A 15,240-nucleotide genomic window follows, 5' to 3' on the forward strand; every position below is an offset into this window, starting at 1 on the left:
AGTAAATACCATTCTGCCTCAATGCAAAATAAAAATAATGGGAATATATCAGGATACATAACAGCTAAAAAAGAATTCAGGTTGATGATTTAAATGTTTGCCAGTTTAAACCACCACAGAAAGTGCTTATTTAAAGCACTGATTGAAATAATTCTATCCCGGAGGCAGGAGATTACTCCTGCCCTCAAAGTTAAAAATAATATCCCCATTAACCTCAGCAACAATTTCCTAATTGCCAAGGATTACAAATCTTTCATGCAACGTTCGTCCTCTGAGAGCTCCGTCACTGCTTCACTTCCAAACCACTCCTGGCACTGCGGTCCTGAGGCTTTGAAGAAAGTCAAACTTCAGGGATGGTTTTTAGATGACAGCATCAAACATTTAAGAAAACGAGGGTGTGCCACCCCAAATTCTCTGTAAATGAAGCAGCACCTGGCATTAATATTTACGGGGGGCTGCTCTCCTCTGCTGGGTGATGCCAACGGGCACCATGGAGCAGGCAGCTGCTCCCACTTTGTTCCCTCTGTCCTGAGCAGCAGCAAGGCAGAGGTGTGGCAGAAACAAAGAGGGCAAAGTTCAGTGCCCAAAACACCCCGAGTTACACTGGAAGGGCTTTCTTGAGAGCCACAAAGGAGAGGTGCCAAAACAGGGGGCTTGCTGCTTCCCCCAGCCTGCACAGAGGGAAAACCAGGATCATCCTGACCATGGGAATCACCTCACACACAAATCCAGTACCAAATAAAACCAGGATCATCCTGAGCCAGGAATCACCTAAAATAAATCCAGTACCCAAATAAAACCAGGATCATCCTGACACAGGAATCACCTACAACAAATCCAGTACCAAATAAAACCAGGATCATCCTGACATGGGAATCACCTACAACAAATCCAGCACCAAATAAAACCAGGATCATCCTGAGCCAGGAATCACCTATAACAAATGCAGCTCTGAGGGAAAACCAGGATCATCCTGACCATGGGAATCACCTACAACAAATCCAGCCCCTCAGGCGTCGGATGGACTCCACCAGTTTGGCATCTCCACCAAAGTGCACATCCCTGAGTTAACTCCACTTTGGGAAAATGGGATTGTCTCCTTCCCAGGGCTGCTGCTTCTCTGCTCCTTGGGAGCTGGAGACTGGATTTTCCTACTTCTCCTGGTCTAATTCCCCTTTTCTTCCACACCAACAAAGAGCCAAACTTGAGATGTGATTTCCCTTTGTTCACCAAACTTCAGCCAGGATTTCCTTTTCCTTCCACACCAATAAAGGGCCAAACTTCAGCTGTGGTTCCCCTTTTCTCCCAAAACTATTAATACACAGCCAAACTTCAGATAATTAGGAATAAATATCCAGTGAAAACTAGTTTTGTTTGGTGGGATTATCCAGACTGTTGCCCAACTTCCCTGCTTCCCAACAGCCATAAAACCACGGGAACCACATCACATATATGCCACATTAAAAAAAAAACAACAACATGACAAGCACTTCTACATCTTACATAATGTCCTAGACATCTCCAAAACCACTTGAGTAATAAAAAAAAAAGGGATAAAAATCAAAAAAACCCATTCACACTGCAAAGCAGGAAAGCAGATGAAAGCTCAGGGGTATAAACATCAAGAACACTAAAGAGACAAGCATGTTCCCTCTCCCCTTGCTCCTGCTCCCACACTTCATCCCTGAAGCACACAGCCTTGGACAGAGATTTTATTTCATGCCAGCCACAATGAGATATTTCTATACCTCAGTGTTTGTCTGGAGGGAGCACACATTCCAGGGGAAATGCAGTGCATGCACAGATTACCTGGAAATAAATCACATTCCCATTTAAAATGAAGTTTAAAGAAGTGGCACAGCACAGAGCTGTATTATGGGCCACACGCTTTCCCTCTGAAGAAATACTTCACACCCTCCAGGAGTTTTCCATCGGGAAGAGAATGAAAAAGTAAAGAGATTTATTACATTAAAAAGCATATTGATTGAAAGCAGTGCTGTATGACAGCTTCAGCTATTATAACAGAACTTAATAAAAATCAAATGTTTACCCCTGAAGGGGATTCAGAGGAAAAAAAAATAAAAGAGGCTTTATCAACACTTATGACAATGAGCAAATTTGCAAGGGATAACATTTTGGTGCTGAAAGTAAATGCAAATAAGTGCTCATTTCTCCAGGGGAGCTTTGAGGTTTGCCCACACGAGGAGCCGTGGCTTAGCAGTGAAAACACGTCCTGTGATTGTGTGGCTGGAGGTGGCAGCTGCTCCCACAGCTGGGGAGCAGACAAGGTCGCAGATGATGAGAGCAGGCGATGTTCCAGCATCACAGGCACTTTGCAGGAGCAGCAGGACAGTCCTTTGTGCTGCCACGCTGCTCTGGGGGCTTGGCGAGGGGCCTGACCCAAAGAAAGGCACTCCTTCCTCCCTGCCCTTGGCCCCTTTGCTCACCCCTGCCTCCCTCCCTCCCTCCCTTTGTCCACTCTGCTCATCCCTCCTTCCTCTTGATCCCTTTGCTCATCCCTCCTTCCTCTTGATCCCTTTGCTCATCCTTCCTTCCCTTTGTCCACTCTGCTCATCCTTCCTTCCCTTTGTCCACTCTGCTCATCCCTCCCTCCCTGTATCCACTCTGCTCATCCCTCCTTCTCCCTGTCCCCTTTGCTCACCCTCCTTCCCTTGTCCACTCTGCTCATCCCTCCTTCCTCTTGATCCCTTTGCTCATCCCTCCTTCTTCTTGATCCCTTTGCTCATCCTTCCTTCCCTTTGTCCACTCTGCTCATCCCTCCCTCCATTTGTCCACTCTGCTCATCCCTCCTTCTCCCTATCCCCTTTTCTCACCCTCCTTCCCTTGTCCACTCTGCTCATCCCTCCACTTGTCCCCTTTGCTCACCCCTCTTTCCCTTTTTCCACTCTGCTCATCCCTCCATTTATCCACTCTGCTCACCCCTTTCCCTTTTTCCATTCTGCTCATCCCTCCTTCTCCCTGTCCCCTTTTCTCACCCTCCTTCCTTTGTCCACTCTGCTCATCCCTCCTTCCCTTTCTCCACTCTGCTCATCCCTTCTTCCCCTCATCCCTCTTTCCCTCTGTCCACTCTGCTCTCACCCAGCACCCTGATCCCGAGATCCCGGCTCACTGTATCCACCACCAGCTGCTTTGCTGGGATGGTTTTCCCACAGGAGTACAAAGAAAGGTGAATTTCTTCTCCATCCACATTATTTGATGGCAAACCACTCCAGACCTGAGAGCCTGCTCTTAACAACGATTTTCTGTTCTATTTGGTTTTTAGCAGGACCAAAATATTTCCCTTGATCCTTCCTGGATCAGGCCTGATCTGGTCCAAGCTTGTTTGCCACATAAACATAAATTTCACTGCATAGATGAGCAGTTATTTCAACTAAAAGTTACCATTCTTACTTACTCTGAGTATTTGTCAGTATTCTGGCACCTGCAAACCTTTTTTGTCTCGTAAACCGTAATGAAATTTGCATTTTTTCAAAGCTATGCTGCTTTCAAATGAAACCTACTTTTGGCACGAGCTTTAAACTGCTTTAATAGAACCATCAGCATTTAACACCAGCTAAAAAACAGGAGTAAAAGCACATAAAACAGCCCAAAAGAGAAAAAAAAAATCTGCAACTTGTTACAACTCCTGATTTTAGACACAAATGACAACAGCCTGGAGATCCAGCACGGACATTTTTGTCAGGATGAAAACTTCCTTTCGGGATTGCCTTTGCTGTTTCACGAGCTTCTGGGCGAAGTGAAACTCTACAGGCTCATAAAGAAAAAGGGTCATTAAATGTTGATGACCTTCTCCTGCCTGGGAGAGCTCCTGGGCTGGGGCTGAGCCAGAGGAACTGGTCTGGCCAGCTGGGCTGGGCTCGGGTGAACCTGAGCAGCAGGAGGAGCAGCCAAGGGGAACCCGGAGTTCCAAACTCTGTTTTCAAGCACACAATCCATCCCAGGAGGGCTGGAATGGACACAGCTCCTTGGGACACAGCATTCCCTGAGTGTTTGTGGGATGAGGGACACAAGTGTGGCCCCAGGACCAGCAGGGATGAGGAATGGGGGTGAGGAGTGGGGCACAGAGCAGGAGGTGCAGTAGGGCCCAAAGGGTGGTGACTTCACTTAAAACTTCGAGAATTTACCGAAAAATATTGCAGTGAAAAATGGGAGCAAGAGGCGTGTGGCTTTCTGTGCATAATCAGAGCAGCTGCTGCCCTTAAATGAGGTTTGGGGAGTCTCCCTGCGAGGGCAGAGATTCAAAGCAGGAGGAGCACACGAGCGTTTTGTTCCTTTTGCCAGATCTGTCAGTGTCTCTGGGCTGTGCTCTGAGGGAAGAGCAAGCCTGAACCTCTGAAGCTCGAGACCTAAGAACAATTAGTGCCAGGTACCCCTGGATTGCCTTTCCTGCAATGGTTTGGGGTTTCCCCATGGGAAGGGACCAGGATGTTCCAAACCCTGTCCAGCCTGGCTCTGGACACTTCCAGGGATGGATCCCAAAACCTGGCTGATCTCACAGCACGACCCCGCTCGTTCCTGAGCGGATCAACGCGTCCAAAGGCTCCTGGGGCTGAGGAAAGGTGGAATTTCACTTCAGAGCAGGCAACACCTGTGTGCTGAGGAAGACACAAAACCCCAGGTGAAGAGTGGCAGGGCTGAAAAGTCCTGAGAAGACGAAGAAAAAAATCGAGAAGTGCCAAATCCAGCGCATGGGAATCCTGCCATGAGCATGGGACATCCCCACAGTGCCAAAAGTGCTGCAGGAAACTGCAGCCACCAGCAAAAACCAGGCAGCAGCAAAACACAGCAACCCCGTGCCAGGAGATTGTTTCAAAAGTGAAACTGCCAGAAGCCAAATCTCGGTTTTAAGGCACAATTTTCACCGTAAATATTTGGGTTTCTAGCAAAAAGGGAGGGAGGAGAAATCCTAGTCTGATCCAAAAGAGCTGCTGGAAACAGGACATTGGAGGCAGAGCAATCTGCTGGTTTAATTAACCCACACGACAGAGGACATGAATTTTTTTTCTCTCACATTATTAAACATTATTTTTCTCTCACTATTAAACACAAAAATATCCAAACTCCTGAGCTATGGAACAGAAATGATTAAAATCCCACTGCTCCAAGATTGTTTCCTCCCCATCCACAGCAATTCCCAACAGGAACACGTCCCGTGGAGTTCCTCAATTCACGGGGAAAACTTCAATGACTTTCATAATCTGAAAGCAACTTATAATCAAAATTGATTTCATTAAACCAGTGGCAATCTGTCGGCAGCCTGAGAGCCCAGACAGGGAAAGAGCGATTAAAACAAGCTGGCAAAACACATTAGAAATTAATTGACTTCTTGATTTTTATCAAAAGTGAAAAAAGGCTCAACCCTACACCCAATGATACAGCCCTGAATGCAGCAATTAAAAGTTTCTCCTTCCAGTTGCAGCTTTTTACAGCATTTTAATCAATTTTTGTACAGCAAATGAGCGGAGAGTTTAACCCTAAATCGAATCAGCATGGTGTTGTAGGGTGAAAATCATAATCCTGCAGCATGACATGCAAGAATAAAACTTAGATAAACTAAACAAAATGACAGGAATGTTCCTGCAGATCATTTTTGACTTGTATTTTAGGCCACTGGAGGGAAATTCATAAGCAGATTTGGGACTTGCCTATCAACGTGACCTCACCTACGTAAATATTTATTCAAACATTTGGGCACATTGCAGGGGATTCTAGATTAGAAACCAAAGGAAATGACTATAAAAGGAAAACCATGCTGGCAGTTTCTGTTTAAAAACTGCAAACCCTCAAAGACTTCACCTTACAACTGGGCTGTAACATCCAGAGAAACTCCAAAGCTGTTGTTTGATTTATTCCTACCTTTTATAAAATCCCAAGCCATCGATCCTGAATGGCCTTGACTCAAAAGCCTGACAGATAAATTTTCATTGCTGAGATTGTTTAAGTAGTTCAGCATCACAGGGATGGGGCTGGAATGAGAATTAGCAGATTAAAAAAAACCACCAAAACACCAAAAAATGAACTGAAATGGCAAAACTGGCAGCTTTCTCTCCTTTCAGCACAGCACAAACACCTTCTGCTGCTGGGATCAGAGAGCTGGGCTGGAATGCACAGCAGGTTTATCCAAACACAGCTGGCACACTGCCCTCTCCTCCAGGCCTCACCTCAGCATTCCCCTTTCCAGAGCCTCACACAAGGCTCCTCAGGACTCTCCAACTTTTATCTTCTGACCTTTCCCCCCTTTTTTTTTTTTTTTTTTTTTTTTTTTGGGTGTCTTTCTAAGTTAATCAGTAACCACAGACTTCTGCCAGCCCTTGGCGCTGCCGATTCCAAGGTCCTGAGCCACTTCCACACCGTTCTCTGCTTCCCCATTCCAGCTCCCCAGCCTTTCCCTGTGCTGGGAATAAAAAAATAAAAATAAAAAGGTGTATTTTCCATCCTAAGACACTGGCTCAGCAGCTCCAGAACCCAATTATTCTAGGGAGAAAAAGCTCTTACCCACAGCTACACATCATGAGGGACAAGTCTTGCCATGTCCCCGTGCAGGAGGTGGAGGAAAATAAAAAGAGACATTTTTTATGAGACAGTTACTGAGCTGTAATTTCCCACATCCGTTTACAACTGCAAACAAGCCCAGGCAGGGGAAGGTACTATCTATTACCATAATTATTTTTAAAACCTTCACCCCACAGGGTTAGGAAAAACCCGATGATTTACAGCAAAGCCATAACTATAAAACTGCAGATGGGAGCTGAGCTATTTTGCCCTTGTCTAATGCTGAGATCTCATTAAACTGTGTGCTTAAACCTTAAATATTTGAGAGTAAATGGTAGTTAAAATAGGGAAATCATTCTCATTAAGCAGCCTTTCCTCTGCTCAGCTTCTCAGCTCATCATTTGTTATTTGGTCATTTGTGGAGATTGACACTGCTCCATCTTCCAGCCTGGACAGCCCCAAAATTCTTAAATAAAGGGAAAAGGGCAAGGAAAAAAAAAAAGCACTCAAGCCATTTTTAAACCTTAAAAAGAAGCTGATGAGAGAACAGAAATTTTTTTCTTTTGTAAGTTCAATCACCTTGAAGGCTGATCCTTTGGCCAAAGCCATTCAGTGAGACAACAGGCAGCAACTTTTCTTTATTCTTTCTAAATCTACTTCTTTGACCTCTGCTTGCTCTGCATTATTACCATCATCATCATCATCATTATATCTCCAAGAAACTAACTTTTAATGAAAGCTTGCACTACACACCCCACATCCAATTTTCTCTCTGAAATATTCCTGCCTTTCAGAAGTTACTGCAGCAAACCAGAGCATTAATAATTATTTTTGCTTACTCCTCTCTCAAGCCACCCACAAAATCCAAAGCAATCTCTGCCAACCTATCCAGGCTATAACTGGAAGCTGGAAGAGGAAATGACATAAGAGAAAAGCAGAATTTATGCAAATGTTGGTGATATGAAAGCTCAGAAATCTTCATAAATTAGCAGCGCACAGTAATTGAAGCTGCTTGAATCGTGCTCCTCCATCCTTCCACTTCAATGGGATATGGCAGGAAGTAATTAATGGAGACAGGCTCCCTTGCATATAGCTGGAAATAATTAATTGGGCATCTCATTCCTGGTATTGGCTGTTTGGAAAAAAGAAAAAATCTCCCCATGTAGAACAGTTTGTTTCACACGTAACCCCAGGGATCAGCTGTTCTTTATTCTTTAAATATACATAAAGAGATTTAATGGGAGCCCATATGGAAAACTTAACCTTCACAAAGGCTTCGCTACGTGCACAGATGAAGTGTTTCGCAGAGTAGTTGATGTTTTTAAAAAATTAAAATAAATTAAGACATACAAACCCCCCATTCAAATAGAGACTCAAAATGTAGCATTACGTACTAGACGTTAAATAAGAGCATAAATTTTTATTTCTTCTCCCTTGTTTTCTACTCAAAATTACAAAACCTGCTTAGAATAGAACCTGTTCCTCATTATTTCTTTTTTTTTTTTTTCCTGTATGCACAGCACACAGCTCATGTTCTTCTGAACAGTTTTACCCAAAATTTAAAATTCGAAACTAATTAGGTCCTCGATTTATTTCTGTAGGAGAAAAGGCCATGAAGAACACTTAGGATTCCATTATGAATAACAGATGCGAGACGGATACATTTATAAACCACTAAATTTAGAAAGATTCGTGGAGAGTTCTGCTGAACCTTTCAAAATTAAGAAAACCTCCCTGTACTTTGCCGCTGAATCCATCAGAGCAAGTTCTGGGGAAGCAGAACACAAAGGGCCAATGAGTTTTCCACGGACCCAACATTAATGCATGCCATGGATGGAATTTCAGAATGCCCAACAAAGCAGGCAATATCCGCGGGGCACATTAACTAAACGCCAACATTCCCTGTTGCTTCTTGGGGGTTATTTAACACCCTCAGCTTGCCATCTTGTGCAGGGCCAGCTAGGAAATTAATGAAAGCAATCAGATCCCCCTTTCACCCTGGATCCCAGAGCCTCGGAGTCCTGTGTTTAAAACCAGCGCTCAGACACTTCCCCGATTGTTTGGGGCCGCTCGGTTCCCACAGGGAAACCCAGCTGACACAAAGGCACCTTCCCTGCCGGGCACAAAAGGGCCAGATGGCCCCCGTGAACTGCTCAGGGCTCCGGGAAAAGCTTGGGAACACTTTGGGACACGTGGGCATTCCCACCCGTGCGCTCCTCCAATGCCCAGGGACGGCGAACTGGCCCGAGAATGCCAGGAGCAGCTGGCACGGCTGTGCCCCGCCTGAAATCAGACAAAACAACCAACCCAAAACAGGGCTCAGCGTTTTTTATGCAGCTGACAAACCTCAATATCCAAAGAGTTCGTGTTAATTTAAAAGGGGGCAAAACAGCTGACACTGCGAGGAGAGCCCGAGTGCCTCCCCAAGCCTGGCAGCGGCTCCCGACGCCGAGCCCAGGGCCTGGATTTTCCAGGAGCCCTTCCAGGCTCAGCAGGGTTCAGCAGCTGCCACCCCCGTGCCCCGCGAGTGCCTGGGCACTGCCAGAGCTTTTCCAGGAAGGATTTGGACTCTTGGATGCGGGCGGGCAGCTGGAGGAACACCCTCTCTCCCAGGAAATTCCCAACATCTCTCCCCATCACCCCAGCAGGTTCTCTGCCGCCCAGCTGGAAGCCGCTTTGCCACACAAGGACAAACTCCTCGTCCTCCCTTCCCCACAGTTACGAAACGCGTGCCTTGTGCCACACCAAGAGCTGCCGTGGCAGCAGCACATCCTAAAGGCAGAGGAGGCTGCAGCTCCGAGTATCTGTCACCCGCAAGGCACGGAACATCCCAGCCAGCGCTTCCCCAGCGCCACAATGCCGCCCTCGCTGCCTTTTCCAGCGGGGCAGCGACAGCGCGCTTGGAATGACACGAACTCCACACGCTTCCACACGCTCGCTCCCTGGACAGGGAATTACCGAAAGCACATTTTAAACACACACACACACACACTCTGGGCTCCTCCAGCAGCGCTCCTGTTTCACCTCTGCCGATGAGCCCGGCTCTGTCCGGGGGAGAAGCCAGCCCGCTGCCAAAATCACATCACACCACACTTGGCTGTAACAAAAGATGACTCCGGGGAGTTTGTGCTCATCATCGTTATTCCACGCACGTCAGAGCCACCTCCAGCAGCCCTTCCTTCAATTAAACCTCTACTACTGCAAAGGGCAAAGGGGCTGGAGACACATTTGCGCCCTGCTGAGCGCGGAAGGGGTAAGGAGGGATAAAGGGAAGGGAGGATTACACAGCTCTTTTTTAGAGACGTCCGCCCCCCTGCAAAAAACAAGGAAATCCCCCTCCCCACAATGTACAAGACAACCACACAAACCTGGTGGGTGAGAACGCATCCGCGCCTTGCCTTGGACCATCCTCCCTCCCGCACCCCCCCTTTTTTTTTTTTTTTTGGTGGTGTTGTATTATTGCTTTTTTTCCAGCTGAGCACTTGCCTCTCCTCCGTGCCCATCAAATATCCCGAAGATGGAGGGGTGAGTCTTGTTCACCAGGTCGGTGATTACTTCGAACCTGTCCTCCATGTGATCCCTGCGGCCTTGGATGGAGTAGACAGCCACGTTGTGGCTCTTGAACTCCCAGGTCTTGGAGAACTCAGCGTCCAGCACGTCTAAACCCCCGAGCCTGTCATTCTGCATGATCTCGGCCACCTTGCCCTTCACCATCTTCACCGCATCCCTGCTGGACTTAACAATGGTTTTCACCTCATCCGTGTGGAAGAAATAACTCCACAGGGCCAGGCTGATGCACAGCAAGAACAGGGTCTCCGGTCTGAGCAAGAAGTAACGCATGATCCGACCCAGCAGAGACAGCAAAGTCATTGTATCCTCTATCATTTATTATCGCGACCGGGTCTCCCCACACCATGCAGCGGGGCGGCTCCGAGCCCGGGGCCGCTCGCTCAGTGCATGCTCGGCCGGCCGGGCAGCGCCGAGCCCCGCGCTCCGCTCCGCTCCGCTCCGCTGCGGCTCCGCTCCCGCTGCTCCCGGGCGGCCGCGCCCCGGCCCCGCGGCGCCCCGTCCGTGCCGCGGGGGCGCGGGCCCGCCGATGGATGCGCCGAGCCCTCCGCCGCCGGATGCCTCCTCCTGAGCGCCGCTGCCCGCCGCGGCTCGGCCCGGGAGGTGGCTGCCAGGGCCGCCCGCGGTACCTGCGTCCCGTGTCCCCGCCGCCGGCCCGCCCTCCTTGCACCCGGGCGGAGCGTCCCGGCCGCCGCCCCCGCCGCGCCGCTCAACTACAAATCCCGGCGGCCCCCGCGGCAGCGCGCCGGTGCGGATGTGGGGCATGCTGGGAGTTGTAGGCCGGCAGCTGAGCCAGGAAAAGGGGAAAAAATTATTGAATGGAAGGGATTTGAATCAAAATCAAATTTAAAAAAAAAATAAAATAAAAAAATTAAAATTATGTAATCAAAGGGTAATTAAAATTATTTAATCGGAGTGATCTTAATCAAAATAAAAATATTTTTAATCAGGAAATTTAATGAAATTATTTAATCAAAGAGTAATTAAAGAAATTATTTAATCAAAGTGTTGTTGGAGCGACCCGGGATAGCGGGAAGTGTCCCTTCCCATAGGATGAGGTGCCACTTAAAGTCCCTTCCAACACAAACCATCCTGGGATTCTTCTAAAGGATGAACTTGACTCTCACGTGCTCCCCAATTCCCTTCCAAGCTCGCAGTCAGAACGGAAACAAAGCAGAATTTGTCAATTATTAAACAGAGAGTAGAGTTTGCCAAGGTAGCACAAAAAACCCCAAAGCACCTCTCTTTTTTTCTCTGCCCCGTGTCTGTAAATTGCCATTTTGCTGCCACTGACAGCACCGAAAACCACGAGCCGTGAGTGTGCGAGCGGAAGTTTAACTGGAAACAATTAAATTTTTAATTTTGTTTAATTGGAAACAATTAAATTCCGCGCCTGAGCTGTGGGGCACAAAACACGAAATCCATCAACCAACCTCAGAGAGCGTCAGGGCCGGCACGAGAATCAAACGCCTCAAACACAAAACGAACAAAGCACAAAACCCCGAAACTGAAATTCTGACTGGAAAACTCCAAACTCCAGCTATGAGAACATTCCGGGTTTTCCAGCAGCTCCCACCCGCCCTGGACTTTTGGTGCTGTGCTAAAAATTCTTTGTTTTGCCACTTCTTTCAACGATCGGCTGAAATAAACGCCGGAACCCCAAGCCTGCTTAACCCAAAGTTAATAATTTTAATTTTGACTCTTTCATCCGAGAAGCAGCAAAATTAATGACAACTATGAAATATCACCACGACACTTTAAATGTAAGAGGTGCAAACCACCCTGTTAGTATTTTATCCAAAATTTTACATTTCAGGCCTAGGAAAAACTCTCACCTTTATCTCCCCCTCTGTCACGATGTGCTTGAGTGGAGCCACAGATTTTTTTTTTTTTTTTTACCCAAAATGCCAAAATCTGCACCTGTGAGTTGGGGAATGCGGCACCTGTAGCTAATGAGGCTGATTAATTAACTTAAAGTACTTAATGACTGCTCCAGGGAAACTGAGGCTGAACGTCCTGGTAAATAAGAAGCAGCAGGGAAATAATATTTTTGATGCTGCAGAAATGTGTAGCTGACAAAAAGCTGTGTAGCCAATAATTCTAATGATATTATCAGTAACACTGTCTCCGTTATGGCTTTTAAATTTCTATTGGTTTTATATTAGGGAAAGGTAAAATAAATGTAAAATAAGAAGGATGCTGCTCTCGCCCACCAACCAATTCATTTTTTATTTATTTCACTGCAATATAAATGTGGCACTATTAGCTACAAACTGTGTAGCTAATAATTCTAATAATGTAATTAATATATTTATCTCTATTGTGGCTTTTAAATTTCTATTAGTTTTATCTTAGGCAAAGATAAAATAAGTGTAAAATAAGAAGGATGCTGGTTTCTCCCACCAACCAATTCATTTTTTATTTATTTCACTGCAGTATAAATGTGTCACTATTAGCTACAAACTGTGTAGCTAATAATTCTAATAATGTAATTAATATATTTATCTCTATTGTGGCTTTTAAATTTCTATTAGTTTTATCTTAGGCAAAGATAAAATAAGTGTAAAATAAGAAGGATGCTGGTTTCTCCCACCAACCAATTCATTTTTTATTTATTTCACTACAATATAAATGTGTCACTATTAGCTACAAAGTGTGTAGCTAATAATTCTAATAATGTAATTAATATATCTATTGTGGCTTTTACATTTCTATTGGTTTTATATTAGGGAAAGATAAAATAAATGTAAAATAAGAAGGATGCTGCTCTCTCCCACCAACCAATTCATTTTTTATTTATTTCACTGCAATATAAATGTGTCACTGTCTATTAGCTACAAACTGTGCAGCTAATAATTCTAATAATATCATTAATATCACTATCCCTATTACAGCTTTTAAAATTATATTAATTTTATACTTAAGGAGAGGTAAAATTAATGTAAAATAAGAAGGATGCTGCTCTCTCCCACCAACCAATTCATTTTTTATTTATTTCACTGCAATATAAATGTGTCACTGTCTATTAGCTACAAACTGTGCAGCTAATAATTCTAATAATATCATTAATATCACTATCCCTATTACAGCTTTTAAAATTATATTAATTTTATACTTAAGGAGAGGTAAAATTAATGTAAAATAAGAATGATGGTACTCACTCTCACCAACCAATTCACTATTTATTTGTCATTTCACTGCAATATAAATGTGGCACTGTCTATTAGCTACAAACTGTGTAGCTAATAATTCTAATAATAACATTAATATCACTATCTCTATTAGGGCTTTTAAATTTCTATTAGTTTTATGTTAGGGAAAAATAAAATAAATGTAAAATAAGAAGGATGCTGGTTTCTCCCACCAACCAATTCACTATTTATTTGTCATTTTACTGCAATATAAATGGCAAATATTAAAGATAACAATTTAATGTGTCACTGTCTATTAGCTACAAACTAATAATAAGCTACAAGCTAATAATTCTAATAATATTATTAAATTAATAATTAGCTACAAGCTAATAATTCTAATAATATTATTAATATATATTAATATATATTCTACAATATTATTATATCACTATCTCTATTATGGCTTTTAAGTTCTATTAATTTTACACTTAAGGGAAGACAAAATAAATGTAAAATAAGAAGGATGCTGCTCTGTCCCACCAACCAATTCGTTATTTATTTGTCTTTTTTACTGCAATATAAATGTGTCACTGTGGCTCCTGTGAGGTTGTGTTTCCCTCTTGGCAGTTTGGGTCCAGAGCCTGGAATTGTGGAGGGAAATGAGGAGGTTCCAGAGCCCACAGATTTTTAAAATCTAGTAATTTATATCTAAAGCTAAATAGAAGTTTTAAAGCAGTAGCTAGTTCTTCTTCTTCACCTTCTTTTTTTGTAAGTTTAAATAGTATTTTGTAATTAGTTAGAAAAGTCTGCATTGCAGACTTCAAGTAGTTAATTATTAAGTTAAAAGTAAAAATAATGAGTGGCATTTCTTAATTAGGCAGTTTAACTTTAAAAAAACCTGACTTATTAATAAAATACTACAGAACTCACAACCTATAAACCTGGAATATAGATAAGAAATAATAAACATCCCATCCAAACACAAAACACTTTAATCCCAACCCTAACAGAGAAGAAAAAAGATAAAAACACAATAATTATTGAGCCAGCCCAGTGGCCTGAGCCAAAAAAAATCCCAATTTCAGGGCTCGTTCTGTGCTCCAGCAGCTCTTCCCAGGGAGATGCAGAACTTCAGCACCCATGGGTTCTCTTGAAAGCTGGAAATCAGCAAAACCTCACCAATATTCGGGAAATCAGCAAAGAAAACCTCACCAATATTTGGGCTATCAGCAATAAAAACCTCACCAATATTCGGGAAATCAGCAAAGAAAACCTCACCAATATTTGGGCTATCAGCAATAAAAACCTCACCAATATTCGGGAAATCAGCAATAAAAACCTCACCAATATTTGGGCTATCAGCAATAAAAACCTCACCAATATTTGGGAAATCAGCAATCAAAACCTCACCAATATTCGGGAAATCAGCAATAAAAACCTCACCAATATTTGGGCTATCAGCAATCAAAACCTCACCAATATTTGGGCTATCAGCTGCTATTTCATTTTAGGTTTTGGTCACTTGTGAGAGGAAAGAAAAAGCGATTCCTGAGCCAGGTTTGTGAGTAAAGTGGAGAATTATCCGCTTGGAAAATTGGGAAAAAGCATTCCTTGCTCAACAGCTCCTCCTCCTGCTCGCCCGGACGTGAAACCATCAGGGCATCATTTGGTTTTATATTTTGGCTACAGAAACAAATAATCTGAATCTGCAAACGTGAATTCCTTGTCTGTTCAGCGCTCCAATACACAGGAGTTGTGGGCTATAAACAGAATAAACTTGGGAATTATTTTCCCAACTTGCCCAGAGCAGTATTCAGCTTTTCCAGGCAATGTTTGTGGTACCCAGAATGAAAATAGAGAGTGGGATAATGGAGAAGCTCTCACTATTTGCTAGCCTGAATGACACCAACATTTTTATCATTGTCATTTCTTGCTGGTATTAAATAAAATTCAGTAGTTTTGACTGGAAGAAGCCTCATTTTGTGAATGTATTTACAAGCATAACTTAAATAGGAATAATAACAAT

The 15,240-nt window shown here is 44.0% G+C and overlaps 1 protein-coding gene across 1 annotated transcript in view; it reads right to left on the minus strand.

The window, feature by feature from the left end:
* Positions 1 to 10,567, minus strand: part of PPM1L (protein phosphatase, Mg2+/Mn2+ dependent 1L) — a 69,263-nt gene extending 58,696 nt beyond the window's left edge. Inside the window, exon 1 of the mRNA XM_053986272.1 lies at positions 10,000 to 10,567. Within this exon, the coding sequence (XP_053842247.1) occupies positions 10,000 to 10,398 (399 nt within the window). The 5' untranslated portion in view covers positions 10,399 to 10,567. The remainder of the gene's footprint in view (positions 1 to 9,999) is intronic.
* Positions 10,568 to 15,240: the final 4,673 nt, after the last annotated feature.

This window comes from Vidua macroura, chromosome 10 (genome assembly GCF_024509145.1).
Source record: "Vidua macroura isolate BioBank_ID:100142 chromosome 10, ASM2450914v1, whole genome shotgun sequence".
Lineage (NCBI taxonomy): Eukaryota > Metazoa > Chordata > Aves > Passeriformes > Viduidae > Vidua > Vidua macroura.